Source organism: Coregonus clupeaformis, chromosome 21 (genome assembly GCF_020615455.1).
Source record: "Coregonus clupeaformis isolate EN_2021a chromosome 21, ASM2061545v1, whole genome shotgun sequence".
Taxonomy (NCBI): domain Eukaryota; kingdom Metazoa; phylum Chordata; class Actinopteri; order Salmoniformes; family Salmonidae; genus Coregonus; species Coregonus clupeaformis.
The window spans coordinates 56,281,859-56,297,012 of NC_059212.1; the positions used below are offsets into that span (position 1 = coordinate 56,281,859).

The following is a 15,154-nucleotide window of genomic DNA, read 5'->3' on the forward strand; positions in this document are numbered from 1 at the left end:
GGGCAGAAATGTGACGAACTGACTTATTGTAAAGGTGGCATCCTATGATGGTGCCACATTGAAAGTCACTGAGCTCTTCAGTAAGGCCATTCTTCTGCCAATGTTTGTCTATGGAGATTGCATGGCTGTGTGCTCGATTTTATACACCTGTCAGCAACGGATGTGGCTGAAATAGCCGAATCCACTAATTTGAAGGGGTGTCCACATACTTTTGTATATATAGTGTAGTTTTAGCTGACATCCAACCTTGTGTGTTCCCCTATTGGAAGTGTTAATAACTGTGCTCATAGTATTTGTTGAGTGATAATGCCACCAATCCCTCTGTAATTGATCAGTCCCACTGTATTTAGGTGTATTTACACAGGGCTGTCTTTATCTTTGTCTGATTGTGATCTCTCTCTCTCTCTCTCTCTCTCTCTCTCTCTCTCTCTCTCTCTCTCTCTCTCTCTCTCTCTCTCTCTCTCTCTCCCCCCCTCTCTCCCTTCTCTCTCTCTCTCTCTCTCTCTCTCTCTCTCTCTCTCTCTCTCTCTCTCTCTCTCGCTCTCTCTCTCTCTCTCCCCCCCTCTCTCTCTCTCTCTCTCTCGCTCTCTCTCTCTCCTCTCTCTCTCTCTCTCTCTCTCTCTCTCTCTCTCTCTCTCTCCTCTCTCTCTCTCTCTCTCTCTCTCTCTCTCTCTCTCTCTCTCTCTCTCTCTCTCACTGTCTCTGTTGATCTCTGTCTATCTCACTATATCTCCCTCTATCTTCCTCTATCTCACTATATCTCCCTCTATCTCACTATATCTCCCTCTATCTCACTATATCTCCCTCTATCTTCCTCTATCTTCCTCTATCTCCCTCTATCTCACTATATCTCCCTCTATCTCACTATATCTCCCTCTGTCTCACTATATATCCCTCTATCTCACTATATCTCCCTCTGTCTCACTATATTTCCCTCTATCTCACTATATCTCCCTCTGTCTCACTATATCTCCCTGTATCTCACTATATCTCCCTCTATCTCCCTCTATCTCACTATATCTCCCTCTATCTCACTATATCTCCCTCTATCTCACTATATCTCCCTCTGTCTCACTATATTTCCCTCTATCTCACTATATCTCCCTCTGTCTCACTATATCTCCCTCTATCTCACTATATCTCCCTCTATCTCCCTCTATCTCACTATATCTCCCTCTATCTCACTATATCTCCCTCTGTCTCACTATATCTCCCTCTATCTCCCTCTATCTCACTATATCTCCCTCTATCTCACTATATTTCCCTCTATCTCACTATATCTCCCTCTATCTCACTATATCTCCCTCTATCTCCCTCTGTCTCACTATATCTCCCTCTGTCTCACTATATCTCCCTCTATCTCCCTCTATCTCACTATATCTCCCTCTATCTCACTATATCTCCCTCTATCTCACTATATCTCCCTCTGTCTCACTATATATCCCTCTATCTCCCTCTATCTCACTATATCTCACTATATCTCCCTCTATCTCACTATATTTCCCTCTATCTCACTATATCTCCCTCTATCTCACTATATCTCCCTCTATCTCCCTCTATCTCACTATATTTCCCTCTGTCTCACTATATCTCCCTCTATCTCATGGTATCTCACCCTATAACACTCTAGCTCCCTCTATCTCACTCTATCTCACCCTATCTCACTCTATCTCACCCCATCTCACTATTTGTCTCTCTCCCTCTATCTCACTATTTGTCTCTCTCACCCTATCTCACTCTATCTCACCCTATCTTACCCCATCTCACTATTTGTCTCTCTCACTCTATCTCACTCTATCTCACCCTATCTTACCCCATCTCACTATTTGTCTCTCTCACTCTATCTCACCCTATCTCACTATTTGTCTCTCTCACTATCTCACTCGGTGTCTCTCATTGTATCTCACTATATGTCTCTCTCTATCTCACTCTATCATTTTGTCTCTGATTGTATCTCAGCAGTAGCAGGGGTGAACCTGGAGGGGGAGCTGTTCAAGGACCTGATGAGAGGATACAACAAGAACGTTCGGCCCATGGAGAAGAGTGGAGACATCACACAGGTCACCGTCAAGATGACCCTCACCAACCTTATATCCCTGGTCAGTGTGTGTGTGTGTGTGTGTGTGTGTGTGTGTGTGTGTGTGTGTGTATGTGTGTGTGTGTGATTATCTTACTTTCTATCCCTAGAATGAAAAGGAAGAAGCCCTTACAACCAGCGTCTGGATTGAAATGGTAATATCCCTTGTCAACGCAGGTTAAACACTCACACAGCGGCTTGATACCACACCATGTCTCTAGACTCTTTGTCTTCGCTTCCTTTCAAATTCTAATTGTTTTCTGCTTTTTCCATTGTTAGAAATGGTGTGACTACAGGCTGAGGTGGGACCAACCTCCCAGGTCTGCCCTGTATGGAAACCTCACCTCTGAGATGAGGATCCCCTCCAAGAGCATCTGGCTGCCTGACATCATCCTGGAGAACAAGTGAGTCTAGAAAGCATGACATAAAATCATCACTTAACGTGCTGGCCAAGGGAACACTGCAGATTCATGATAACGGCGTCCATATTAGGAAGTTGTCAGACAAAACATGTGATCCCATACATAACCTCTCTCCTTTCTCTGTGTCTCCAAAGTGTGGATGGAAAGTTTGAGATAGCCATGTACTGTAATGCCCTGGTCTCTCCTGGTGGCTGTGTGTACTGGCTGCCTCCTGCCATCTATCGCAGCGCCTGCTCCATCACCGTCAACTACTTCCCCTTCGACTGGCAGAACTGCACCATGGTCTTCCGGTATGGGCATCACAGTCTCAACTGAAATTAACCACCAGCTGCAGGTAGCCTAGTGGTTAAGAGCGTTGGGCCAGTAACCGAAAAGGTTGCTGGTTTGAATCCCCGAGCTGGCAAGGTGGAAAAATCTGCTGTTCTGCCTTTGAGCAAGGCAGTTAACCCCAACAGCAACTGCTTCCCAGTCACCGATGACGTTGATTAAGGCAGCCCCTCACACCTCTCTGATTCAGAGAGACACATTTCAGTTGCAACTGACTAGTTCCCCCTTAACCTTGCTGGGCCATTATACTGTATACCCTTTCAGCAGATCTGAAAGAATTGAGTAGAGGCTGGATTCTATCCGTATCGCAGAATCTGTGTTAAAATGTAAAGGTAATATCCGATTGAGCTGACACATGCAGCATTTACCGTGAATGCAGTCTTTTAGTTTCACGGTTATGGATGACTGTGTTTCCTCTATCCACGTGTTCAGTTCCCAGACCTACAACGCTAACGAGATAGAACTAGTTCTGACGGAGGAGGACAACCAGCCTGTGGAGTGGGTGGTGATCGACCCCGAGGCTTTTACAGGTACTGCAGTAACCCTACGCCGCAAACACCTTGATTGATTTATGTGTTTTTTTGTGAGCGTATGAAAAATACATAGAACATCGTTCTCTCTCGTTCTCTCTCGTTCTCTCTCGTTCTCATGCACTCTCGTTCTCTCGTTCTCTCATTCTAGACAGAATTGGATCATGTTCTAAGCAGCATACATGGAAGCCATGACACTATTCATATTAACTCTAGCTCTCCTCTGTTGCCAGAGAATGGGGAGTGGATCATCAAGCACAGGCCTGCTAAGAAGCTGATTAACCAGCGCTACACTAAAGATGAGTTAGAGTACCAGGAAGTGGTGTTCTTCCTGATGATCCAGAGGAAACCTCTGTTCTACGTCATCAACATCATCGTCCCCTGTGTCCTCATCTCATCCCTGGGCCTGCTTGTCTACTTCCTGCCTGCCAAAGGTGACGACTGCATGGACACACACACACACGAAAGCATTCACATGCACCAGAGGAAGCTGGTGGGAGGAGCTATAGGAGGACGAGCTCATTGTAATGGCTGGAATGGAATATATGGAACGGTACCAAACACATCAAACAAATGGAAACCACATGTTTGACTCCGTTCCATTAATTCCATTCCAGTCATTACAATGAGCCCGTCTTCCTTTAGCGCCTCCCACCAGCCTCCATTGACATGTACACACGTATGCACACCCACGTTCACAAACACACACACACTCACATACTCACCGTCCGCCCTCAAGATATTCACCTAACCTGCCCGGTAACACCTTTAGATGCTCATGAAACCCAGTACATACAGTATTTCATTGTCTGAAGATGAACTGCAAGTCGCCCTGGATAAGAGCTACAAATGACTCAAATGTAAATGTCAATGTAAGATGTTCATCAGCTGATTGACTCTCTGTGCTTGTGGTCTGATATTGGTTTTGGTCAGCTGGGGGTCAGAAGTGCACCGTGTCCATCATGATCCTCCTGGCCCAGACGGTTTTCCTCATCCTCATAGCCAACAAGGTTCCAGAAACTTCCCAGACTGTTCCTCTTATCGGAAAGTAAGACCACTTATTTTAATATATTTAACTTAGACTATTTTACTGCTTCACTTAAATAAAAAATGTAAACTTCTTCAACTACCACAAAAATACTTATAAAGAGCGGAAGCAAGTCACACAATTTTCTTAATGGAAAATGACCTTCTAGTTCTAATATGTTATTCCATTAAAACAAAAAACAATGTTTTAAGTGAGAAGTAGCCATTGGTCGGAAGTCGATAAAGAAAGGAAATTCAGGAGCATCACAATGCCTACTTCACTCATGCTCTACCAAGGTTTTCCAGCACACAGCTTTGACCTGCTACAGTTGCTATGTTGGTCTGTTGTACTTCAAACAATGTGTATGCAGGTTGCTTAGGATTCAAACCTTCTCAAACAGCTTAATTCATACTCTTAGAGGAGGTTCTCCAACAATAATGGGATTTGTACCGCATACAAGGTAAAGTATTGGATTCTTCCCACATCACACTAAGACATTTTCCCATTCCACTACCTTTTCAAGCATTTTTTTTATTATATCAAAGCTAGCTTTGATTTATGCTTACAAGACTATCAGGCTTGATTGAGTGAGCTGTTTTGTCTTGTAGTGATGTGGTGCCTGCCTGTATTTCCTTAAATCTTTATTTTAGCAATACATGTCAAAATATTTCATAACATATATTCTGGGTCAGTAGGTGCCCAGAGGTCTATAGAGCCTGTCTGCAGTCCTGATTTCTGTAACCGTTAGCTTTAATGGCTTTATGTGTTTTGTAGGTACCTGATGTTTGTCATGTCCGTGACCACCATTATAGTAATGAACTGCGTCATCGTGCTGAACCTGTCTCTAAGGTCCCCCAATACACACATCATGACAAATAAAGTCAGAAAGGTAAGACTGTAAAACTGTGACCAGCAAGTTTGTCAGAGGCGTCCCAAGCCATTACGAGATGGCTTGTTAGGCCATAAGGGAAAGTTTGGCTGATCTGGACTGGTAGTGTTGACCAGGGTTGGGGTCAATTCAGGAATTAAACTGAAATTCTAATTCAATAATTAATTTTAAAAAATCTGATTTGAATGATTTATCAATAAACTGAGGACAAGCTATCTATAATATTTTTTTTTAAACATCCTGAATTGAGTGTCTTCAATTCGAATTGGCCCCATACTTACATTTACATTTTAGTAATTTAGCAGACGCGCTTATCCAGAGCGACGTACAGGAGCAATTGGACTGCAATTGACAGTGTCGGCTCAGGGATTCAAACCAGCGACCTTTTGGTTATTGGCCCAATGCTCTTAACCACTAGGCTACCTGCCCCAACTCTGGTGTTGAACTTTGACCCTTGACGTTGTTGACCTCAGGTCCTGCTGAACATCCTGCCTCGGCTGCTGAGGATGCAGATGCGACCGTGGACACCGTCTGAGGACTGTGACTTCAGTGATGGAACCGGTAATGGTCACAGTTACAGTACCGACGGTGGGAGTAACGTATTTCTAGTCCCCTGCCGGCGCCGCAGCTCCCTAGGACTCATCATCAAGGCAGAAGAATACGTCATGAAGACGGCCCGGTCTGAACTCATGTTCTCCAGGCTCAGAGAGAGAGACGGCCTCATGAAATCTGCACTGGAGAAGATCCGTGAGTAGGGTTACAAATAGAATATTACAATGGGAATTTGGGGAATTGATGGGAATTTTCGGTTATACTGTACTTACCCTCCACTTAGGATAAGGATAAGGGTTAGTGTAAGGGTTAGGGTTGAACCAGCATTTGGACATGAAGCTAGGGTTAAAGATAGGGTTACTGCTGTAAGTACAGTGTAATTACGCAATAATAAGTGCAGTTTAATGTAAAGTGTATCCCATTTTCAATCTTAGCTGCAAGAAAATTGCAAGAAATGTGTATAGGTTGATTCTCTGTTTGACCTTTGACCCTAGATAACAGTCTTGAGGGGGGTACGGCACAGGACCTGGGGACCAGCCTGGCCCAGGCCTCACCAGAGGTGCGCCAGTGTGTGGAATCCTGCAAACATATTGCTAAGAGCGCCAGGCAACAAAACAACTTTGAAAGCGTGAGTCTCCCCAAAGTGTTTCACCCACCTGGGTGATGCACGGTTACCATTTTGTGCCAGAAAATGTTTCTGTAATAACGCTCATTACTCTCTCATTATTGAAAGGAAACTCCTTACGAAAATGTTGATTTCCCAACATTTAGAGTGATTGTCCACTTTTTAGTCTCCCCTCTGACCTGTCCCTCTGATGCCACACACAGGAGAACGAGGAGTGGTTCCTGGTTGGCCGGGTGATTGACAGGGTGTGCTTCATCGCCATGGCGCTGTCGTTCTTCATGGGTACCATCGGAATCTTTCTGATGGGGCATTTCAACCAGCCCCCCTCCGTGCCTTTCCCTGGTGATCCCAGGAAGTACCTTCCTCCATTAGGGAATAACATCACCGATCCCTTTGGGAATGACACTGGAGAAAATCTACTGGGTTGAGACTGTAAGGAGGGGCATGAAATGTCCATAAACCAGGAGGAGAAGTCTGAAAATGGCCCATGAAATGAATGGGGTTTAGCAGAGGTTCTAGAGGCTACAGGATGCTTTGAGATATCTATGGTTATGTCTGCATTGGTGGTCTGAGACTGAAACTAAACCATGTGGGTCTGTCAGAAGTGTTACAGTCTATGAGTTCACTCATTCAGTGAGACATGAAGGATTTTGGCAGAAAATTATAGATATCCATATTATTTACACAGGGATATGCTTGACCATATGCACTGATGCCTTGAATGATATGTCTGTTTCAGAGCAATGGTTGAAGGTGTTTTTTTTTAACATAGATATTACCACTGAGTAATATGCTAAAGTTTTATCACATTTTAATGTTTACTTTCTTTAAGGCAACCCAACCTGGACTCAGGGGTTGACGCAACATAGTACAGTGCCTTGCAAAAGTATTCATCCCCCTTGGCGTTTTTCCTATTTTGTTGCATTACAACCTGTAATTGAAATTGATTTTTATTTGGATTTCATGTAATGGACATACACAAAATAGTCCAAATTGGTGAAGTTAAATGAAAGAAATAACTTGCTTAAAAAGATTCTAAAAAATTAATTACGGAAAAGTGGTGCGTGCATATTTATTCACCCCCTTTGCTATGAAGCCCCTAAATAAGATCTGGTGCAACCAATTACCTTCAGAAGTCACATAATTAGTTAAATAAAGTCCACCTGTGTGCAATCTAAGTGTCACATGATCTGTCACATGATCTCAGTATATATGCACCTGTTCTGAAAGGCCCCAGAGTCTGCAACACCACTAAGCAAGGGGCACCACCAAGCAAGCGGCACCATGAAGACCAAGGAGCTCTCCAAACAGGTCAGGGACAAAGTTGTGGAGAAGTACAGATCAGGGTTGGGTTGTAAAAAAAATATCAGAAACTTTGAACATCCCACGGAGCACCATTAAATCCATTATTAAAAAATGGAAAGAATATGGCACCACAACAAACCTGCCAAGAGAGGGCCGCCCACCAAAACTCACGGACCAGGCAAGGAGGGCATTAATGAGAGAGGCAACAAAGAGACCAAAGATAACCCTGAAGGAGCTGCAAAGCTCCATAGTGGAGATTGGATTATCTGTCCATAGGACCACTTTAAGCTGTACACTCCACAGAGCTGGGCTTTACGGAAGAGTGGCCAGAAAAAAAGCCATTGCTTGAAGAAAAAAATAAGCAAACACGTTTGGTGTTTGCCAAAAGGCATGTGGGAGACTCCCCAAACATATGAAAGAAGGTACTCTGGTCAGATGAGACTAAAATTGAGCTTTTTGGCCATCAAGGAAAACGCTATGTCTGGCGCAAACCCAACACCTCTCATCACCCCGAGAACACCATCCCCACAGTGAAGCATGGTGGTGGCAGCATCATGCTGTGGGGATGTTTTTCATTGGCAGAGACTGGGAAACTGGTCAGAATTGAAGGAATGATGGATGGCGCTAAATACAGGAAAATTCTTGAGGGAAACCTGTTTCAGTCTTCCAGAGATTTGAGACTGGGACGGAGGTTCACCTTCCAGCAGGACAATGACCCCAAGGATACTGCTAAAGCAACACTTGATTGGTTTAAGGGGAAACATTGAAATGTCTTGGAATGGCCTAGTCAAAGCCCAGACCTCAATCCAATTGAGAATCTGTGGTATGACTTAAAGATTGCTGTACATCAGCGGAACCCATCCAACTTGAAGGAACTGGAGCAGTTTTGCCTTGAAGAATGGGCAAAAATCCCAGTGGCTAAATGTGCCAAGCTTATAGAGACATACCCCAAGAGACTTGCAGCTGTAATTGCTGCAAAAGGTGGCTCTACAAAGTATTGACATTGGGGGGTGAATATTTATGCACGCTCAAGTTCTGTTTTTTTGTCTTGTTTCTTGTTTGTTTCACACAAAAATATTTTGCATCTTCAAAGTGGTAGGCATGTTGTGTAAATCAAATGACGCAAACCCCCAAAAAATCCATTTTAATTCCAGGTTGTAAGGCAACAAAATATGAAAAATGCCAAGAGGGTGAATACTTTCGCAAGCCACTGTACGTTAACTATGTTACATCTAGTCTATGAGACCAGGCTGGGCATCCATCATCCATCATGTTTTTTGTAAGATGTTTGATTTTGTTGTGATTTTGATATTAACGAACACAGTGTTCTCTTTTCTAGTGTGTTGATCATACAAGTGTTTTATTTTTTCGGTATCAAGATGTGCAAATTCTTGATACCATCTGAAAGGAAACACTTTGAAGTTTGTGGAAATGTGAAATTAATGTAGGAGAATATAACACATTAGATCTGGTAAAAGATAATACAAACAAAAAAACATGCGTTTTTATTTTATTTTATTGTCATCTTTGAAATGCAAGAGAAAGGCCACAATATAATATTACAGTTTAGGCGCAATTTAGATTTTGCCCACTCGATTGCAGCAGTGTGTGCAAAGTTTCAGATTGATCCAGTGAAGCATTGCAATACTGGACTATTTAGTATCAAGTCTGCCCAAATGTGCCGAATTGGTCAATTGATACATTTTCAAGTACATAACTATAGAGAACATACAAAAATGATATGGCAATACAAAATGTTAGTTTACACACTCCCAGGAATGTCATACATGATGGATCATTAGCTTATACACTAACTTTCACACATCTAGATGGCCAGGCAGGGTGGGTGTGGAGCCAGATACAGCAGGGGTTCAAATTTGAATATAAAAATGGATTTTATCAAACAAAATTATGCTACATTTTATCTCTGGGACTAATCAGAGCAAGATTACTGAATGTAAGTACATTATTTACCTTCAGAGGTGAATGTATCAAACCAGTTGCCGTGATACGTTTTTGTTGTTGTGCACTCTCCTCAAACAATAGCATGGTATTTTTTCACTGTAATAGCTACTGTAAATTGGGCAGTGCAGTTAGATTAACAAGAATTTAAGCTTTCTGCCCATATAAGACACATAAGACAAAGTTTGCTGTTATGCTAATCACATTAGCGCACGTTAGCTCAACCGTCCCGTATACGGGACACCGATCCCGTAGAGGTTAAAAAGCATACTTACTTACATGTACTGTACTGTTAATATTTTCTAAGTAGTTCTAAGCTGACATGTGGAATTGTTTTTAAATGGTCACACCATGGATCATTTAGCTATTTGATTTAGAATTTTAGGACCCCTGTAGCTATATATATTTTAAAAATACAGTACCAGTCAAAAGTTTGGACACGCCTACTCATTCCAAACTTTTGACTGGTACTGTATATATATTCTTTGGGGGATAAAATATTGAATTTGGTTTTTACTACTATAGCCCATAGAAACGCATTGAATAACACATTCATAAATGGCAAAACAATTGTCAAAAAATAAATCATAAGGTATAAGGTTTTGAAGTGTCTCTCCTATGTCTAGGACATATAAGAAAGCTCAGGATATATCTATATATTTTTTTACACATATTTAACCACTTTTTTTTTTAGGTAGGCACTCAAAACGAACTTCATACTTCCATTCATTATTTTAACCGGTACCAGTTACCTTCAGACGAGTCCCGTGACACTTGTGGAGGTCGTAGAGCAAAACGGAGAACACTATTGTGAGAATCACATTAGTTTGTAGGCCGTTCGGATGCTAGACGTTTTCTCATGGTCTGACAAACACAACTGTAGCTCGGCCACCTTCCACCGCAGATGTGGAAGGCCGCCATAGGCGGATGCGGTCGATTGAGACGCAGCCCACGCAAAAAAACAAACAGATCTCTAGTTTAAACTGACAGGATTTTTTTATGATGTTACATAGATTGACGCACCGGTGCGTCAATAGCATCTAAGGGTTTTAAAGGAACCACTGTGCAATATGTGAGTACATGCTATGTGCAGTAATTACTCTAGTTGCAACCATAACAATACCTTAATACAATGTTGTTGCTAGAGTAAAGCAGTGTGTACCTACATAGGTTTAAGAAATACTTAATGGAAAGAGCAATTTAAAGTGTTACCAAATTCAAAGCAACAGTGGTATATTACCATGGAGTTGAGTGTCTGAACCACGCCTATTGTAGATTGTGACAGGTTCTCAGTATATCAACGCTCAGGATAAGACCCAGATGCAGACCGTTCAAAATAGCAAAACGTTTATTTACAAAACAGGGGGCAGGCAAACGACAGGTCAAGGAAAGGCAGAGGTCAGTAATCCAGAGCAGAGTACGAAAGGTACAGAAACAGCAGGCAGGCTCAGGGTTGGAAACAGGAGACAAAGGGCTGTAAGACATAGGTTTAATCCTAGACACATGAAAAGTGGGATGTATATAGAGGGTACGGGGCAACAGAAGACGATCAGCAGAGGGGCTAAGGATCTTGGAGATGGGGAAAGGGCCGATAGAACAGGGGGAAAGTTTGCGGGACTCCATCCAGAGGGGCTTATCCTGAGTGGACAGGAGGACACGAACTGACCAGTAGTCCTGCAATACAGACAACTCTTAGTGTTAAGCCTGCATAAATGTTCGGCTGGAGACAACCTAGCTCTGCCTAGTTGCATCGGCTCGGGAAGTGGTGAATCGGAAGACTTCGGAAACTCTCGGGGAATCTTGGGTAGCCTCAGATTCTCTCAGAGACTTCGGGGACTTCCGGAATGCCTCGGAGGCGAGCAGAACTACCTACCTTCCCGCAGCCGCCCATCAATCTGGATAGTCAAGGCAATAAGCAAGTCGAGATCCGTAGGTAGTTCCCAGGCTGCTAGCTCGTCCTTAACTTCCTCCGATAATCTGTGCAGGAACGTGTCGAACAGCGATTCTGGGTTCCATGCACCTCAGGCGCCAACGTCCGGAAATCCACTGCATAGTCTGCCACACTGCGGGAGTCTTGCCAAAGCAGGAGTAACTTCCGGGCAGCCTCTCTCCCGGACAATGGAGAATCGAAAATCTTCTTCACGGCAGACTGTTGTTCCCACACTGCCGTAGCCCAGGCGAGAGGACCTCCCAGACATCAGCGTGATGAGGTACGCTATCGTCAAGCGGTCCGAGGGGAAGGAGGAGGGCTGCAGCTCAAAGATGAGGGAACACTGAGCTTAAAATGCCCGACAGGTTCCCAACTCTTCAGCGAAGCATTCCGGTGGAGGTAAGCGGGGTTCTCAGGAAGCCGGGGTGGCCTGGGAGTGACGCGCTGTTGACAGCCAGGGCTGGGAGGTTACCGTCGTGGTAGGCTGCCTAACAGACAACACGCGGAATTGCACCAGCAATGTATTCAATGCGCGGTCATGGCGTTCAGCCTCCATAAGACCACGCAGCAACTCCTCGTGCCTCCCAATGGTGGCTCCTTGGTAGGAGACAGCTTTGCGGAGCTGGTCCGAGTCTGCTGGGTCCGTCATGGCCAGTTCGTCCTATCAAGGCTCAGAATAAGACCCAGAAAGGTACAGAAATGGCAAGCAGGCTCAGGGCAGGCAGAGGTCGGTAATCCAGAACAGTTTCACAAGGTACAGAACGGCAGGCAGGCTCAGGGTCAAGGCAGGCAGAATGGTCAAAACTGGAAAACAGGGACTAGAGAAAAACAGGACTAGGGGAAAATCGCGGGTAAGCTTGACAAGACGAACTCGCAACAAACAAACAGAAAACACTGGTATAAATACACAGGGGATAATGGGGAGAAATAGGAGACACCTGGTGGAGACAAGCACAAGACAGGTGAAACAGATCAGGGTGTGACACAGTAGGAGATAATAATAATAATAATAATAATATGCCATTTAGCAGACGCTTTTATCCAAAGCGACTTACAGTCATGCGTGCATACATTTTTGTGTATGGGTGGTCCCGGGGATCAAACCCACTACCTTGGCGTTACAAGCGAGATGAATGTAGTTGTTTCAGTGATGCTGTGATGTGAATATGACATTGCCAAGAGCTGGCCACTGTGTTGCGTCCACTTTTTTTCAGAGAGCAGAGATTGTTCTGGTGCCAGTGATGTGTCGACTGTGGAGTTATTTGAGAACCTGATCTAATTTTCAGATAATTGGGGTTAATATGGGGATGATTTTGTGATAGTGATGGACAAGAATGTTCCATTATCATTGTGCTAATTGTGGGAGCCCAGGGCCCAGATAGCACTCTACACCTGCTTTTAAACTAAACACATGAACAACAACTAGAACCAACGTGTCATTAAATGAAAGTTGATATACACTACATGACCAAAAGTATGTGGACACCTGCTCAGAACATCTCATTTCAAAATCATGGGCATTATTATGGAGTTGGTCCCCGTTGCTGCTATAACAACCTCCACTCTTCTGGGAAGGCTTTCCGCTAGATGTTGGAACTTGCTTCCATTCAGCCACAAGAGCATTAGTGAGGTCGAGCACTGATGTTGGGCGATTAGGCCTGGCTTGCAGTTAGCGTTCCAATTCATCCCAAATGTGTTCGATGGGGTTGAGGTCAGGGCTCTGTACAGGCCAGTCAAGTTCTTCCACACCGATCTCGACGAACCATTTCTGTATGGACCTTGCTTTGTGCACAGGGGCATTGTCATGCTGAAACAGGAAAGGGCCTTCCTCAAACTGTTGCCACAAAGTTGGAAGCACAGAATAGTTTAGAATGTCATTGTATGCTGTGGCATAGTAAGGGGCCTAGCCCGAACAGCCCCAGACCATTATTCCTCCTCCACCAAACTTTACAGTTGGCACTATGCATTGGGGCTGGTAGTGTTCTCCTGGCATCCGCCAAACCTAGATTTGTCCATCGGACTGCCAGATGGTGAAGTGTGATTCATCACTCCAGAGAATGTGTTTCCACTGCTTCAGAGTCCAATGGCGGCGAGCTTTACACCACTCCAGCTGACGCTTGGCATTGAGCATGGTGATCTTAGGCGTGCTCGGAAATGGAAACCCATTTCATGAAGCTCCTAACAAACAGTTTTTGTTGCTTCCAGAGGCAGTTTGGAACTCGGTAGTGAGTATTGCAACCGAGGACAGACGATTTTTACGCACTACGCGCTTCAGCACTCGGCAGTCCCCTTCTGTGAGCTTGTGTGGCCTACCACTTCACGGCTGAGCCGTTGTTGCTCCTTGGCGTTTCCACTTCACAATAACAGCACTTACAGTTGACCGGGACAACAACTGACTTGTTGGAAAGGTGTCATCCCATGACGGTGCCACGTTGAAAGTCACTGAGCTCTTCAGTAAGGCCATTCTACTACCAATGTTTGTCTATGGAGTTTGCATGGCTGTTTGATCGATTTTATTAACCTGTCAGCAATGGGTGTGGCTGAAATAGCCAAATCCACTAATTTGAAGGGGTGTCCACATATTTTTGTATATATAGTGTATCTGTCATAGGCTTCAGACATTACCAGGGTCAATTCCATCTCAATTCCAGTCAACTCAGAAACTAAACCAAATTCCAATCCCAATTTTCCTCATTGAAAACAATTGGAACTGGAATTTCAGTGTACTTCTTGAATTGACTGGAATTGAAATGGAATGAATCCCAACCCACAGAGATGGATAGAGATATCATCATTATATCAGTCCCATTATGGCGTCTGTGAGCACGCAGGCAGCACCATTTAGGCAATCTCGATTTTGAAGTTTCTTCCTCTTTTGTGTTGGATAAATGCATACATCTTATTTATAACTGCAGTGCTGGAGTCCAGAACCAATTATTGTCATTAATTTATTGTGGCCACTAGACGACAGTGTTAAAACCATTTACAAACCAAACCACCCAATTTGAAGATTGGCTGATTGTTCCCAACCCATAGGAATCCCCACCCAGTTGAATAGTTTAAAATGGTGGAAGATGTCAATGGCAATGGCCATGCTAAAGCTGGTTACATAGAGGTTGGGTCCTCTATCCATCTCTGTGCCCCAACTCTGGACAGTACTTCCTGTCATTTACTTCCTGCTTCCATGTCGGCAGAGACCACCCAGCCTCTCCCCTTGGGCCCTCTGGAGAAAAAGAAGCACATCGAGAGGCTCATCAGAGCCTTCCACAGTCGACGGAGGCCCTCCGCCGAACCCCAAGGGTGCCTGGCTCCCTACCCCACCACAGGCCACTGGACCTGGGGTCAGAGGACCAGGAGCTGGGTCTAGGCCCTGGAGGTCCGGGGGGTAAAGAGGAGAATGGCCACGTGGGGCCTAAAGATTCTGGAGGGCCAGTAGCTGCTTTTAGCAAAGCTAGTATTTACATGTCTTTATTCTCTAGAACCAACCACCATCTCAATTAGTTCATTT

General features: G+C 44.2%; 1 protein-coding gene across 2 annotated transcripts in view; it reads left to right on the top strand.

Moving 5' to 3' along the window:
* Positions 1-7,346, top strand: part of LOC121534688 (acetylcholine receptor subunit gamma-like) — an 8,946-nt gene extending 1,600 nt beyond the window's left edge. Inside the window, exons 2-12 of one of the 2 annotated variants that reach the window (XM_041841275.2) lie at positions 1,960-2,099; positions 2,188-2,232; positions 2,357-2,481; positions 2,634-2,789; positions 3,259-3,356; positions 3,590-3,790; positions 4,290-4,404; positions 5,158-5,272; positions 5,746-6,019; positions 6,319-6,452; positions 6,653-7,346. In XM_041841275.2, coding sequence (XP_041697209.2) covers positions 1,960-2,099; positions 2,188-2,232; positions 2,357-2,481; positions 2,634-2,789; positions 3,259-3,356; positions 3,590-3,790; positions 4,290-4,404; positions 5,158-5,272; positions 5,746-6,019; positions 6,319-6,452; positions 6,653-6,877 — 1,628 coding nt within the window. In that variant the 3' untranslated portion in view covers positions 6,878-7,346. The remainder of the gene's footprint in view (positions 1-1,959; positions 2,100-2,187; positions 2,233-2,356; positions 2,482-2,633; positions 2,790-3,258; positions 3,357-3,589; positions 3,791-4,289; positions 4,405-5,157; positions 5,273-5,745; positions 6,020-6,318; positions 6,453-6,652) is intronic. The other variant, XM_041841276.2, reaches the window with a different exon arrangement.
* The last annotated feature ends 7,808 nt before the right edge of the window (positions 7,347-15,154 follow it).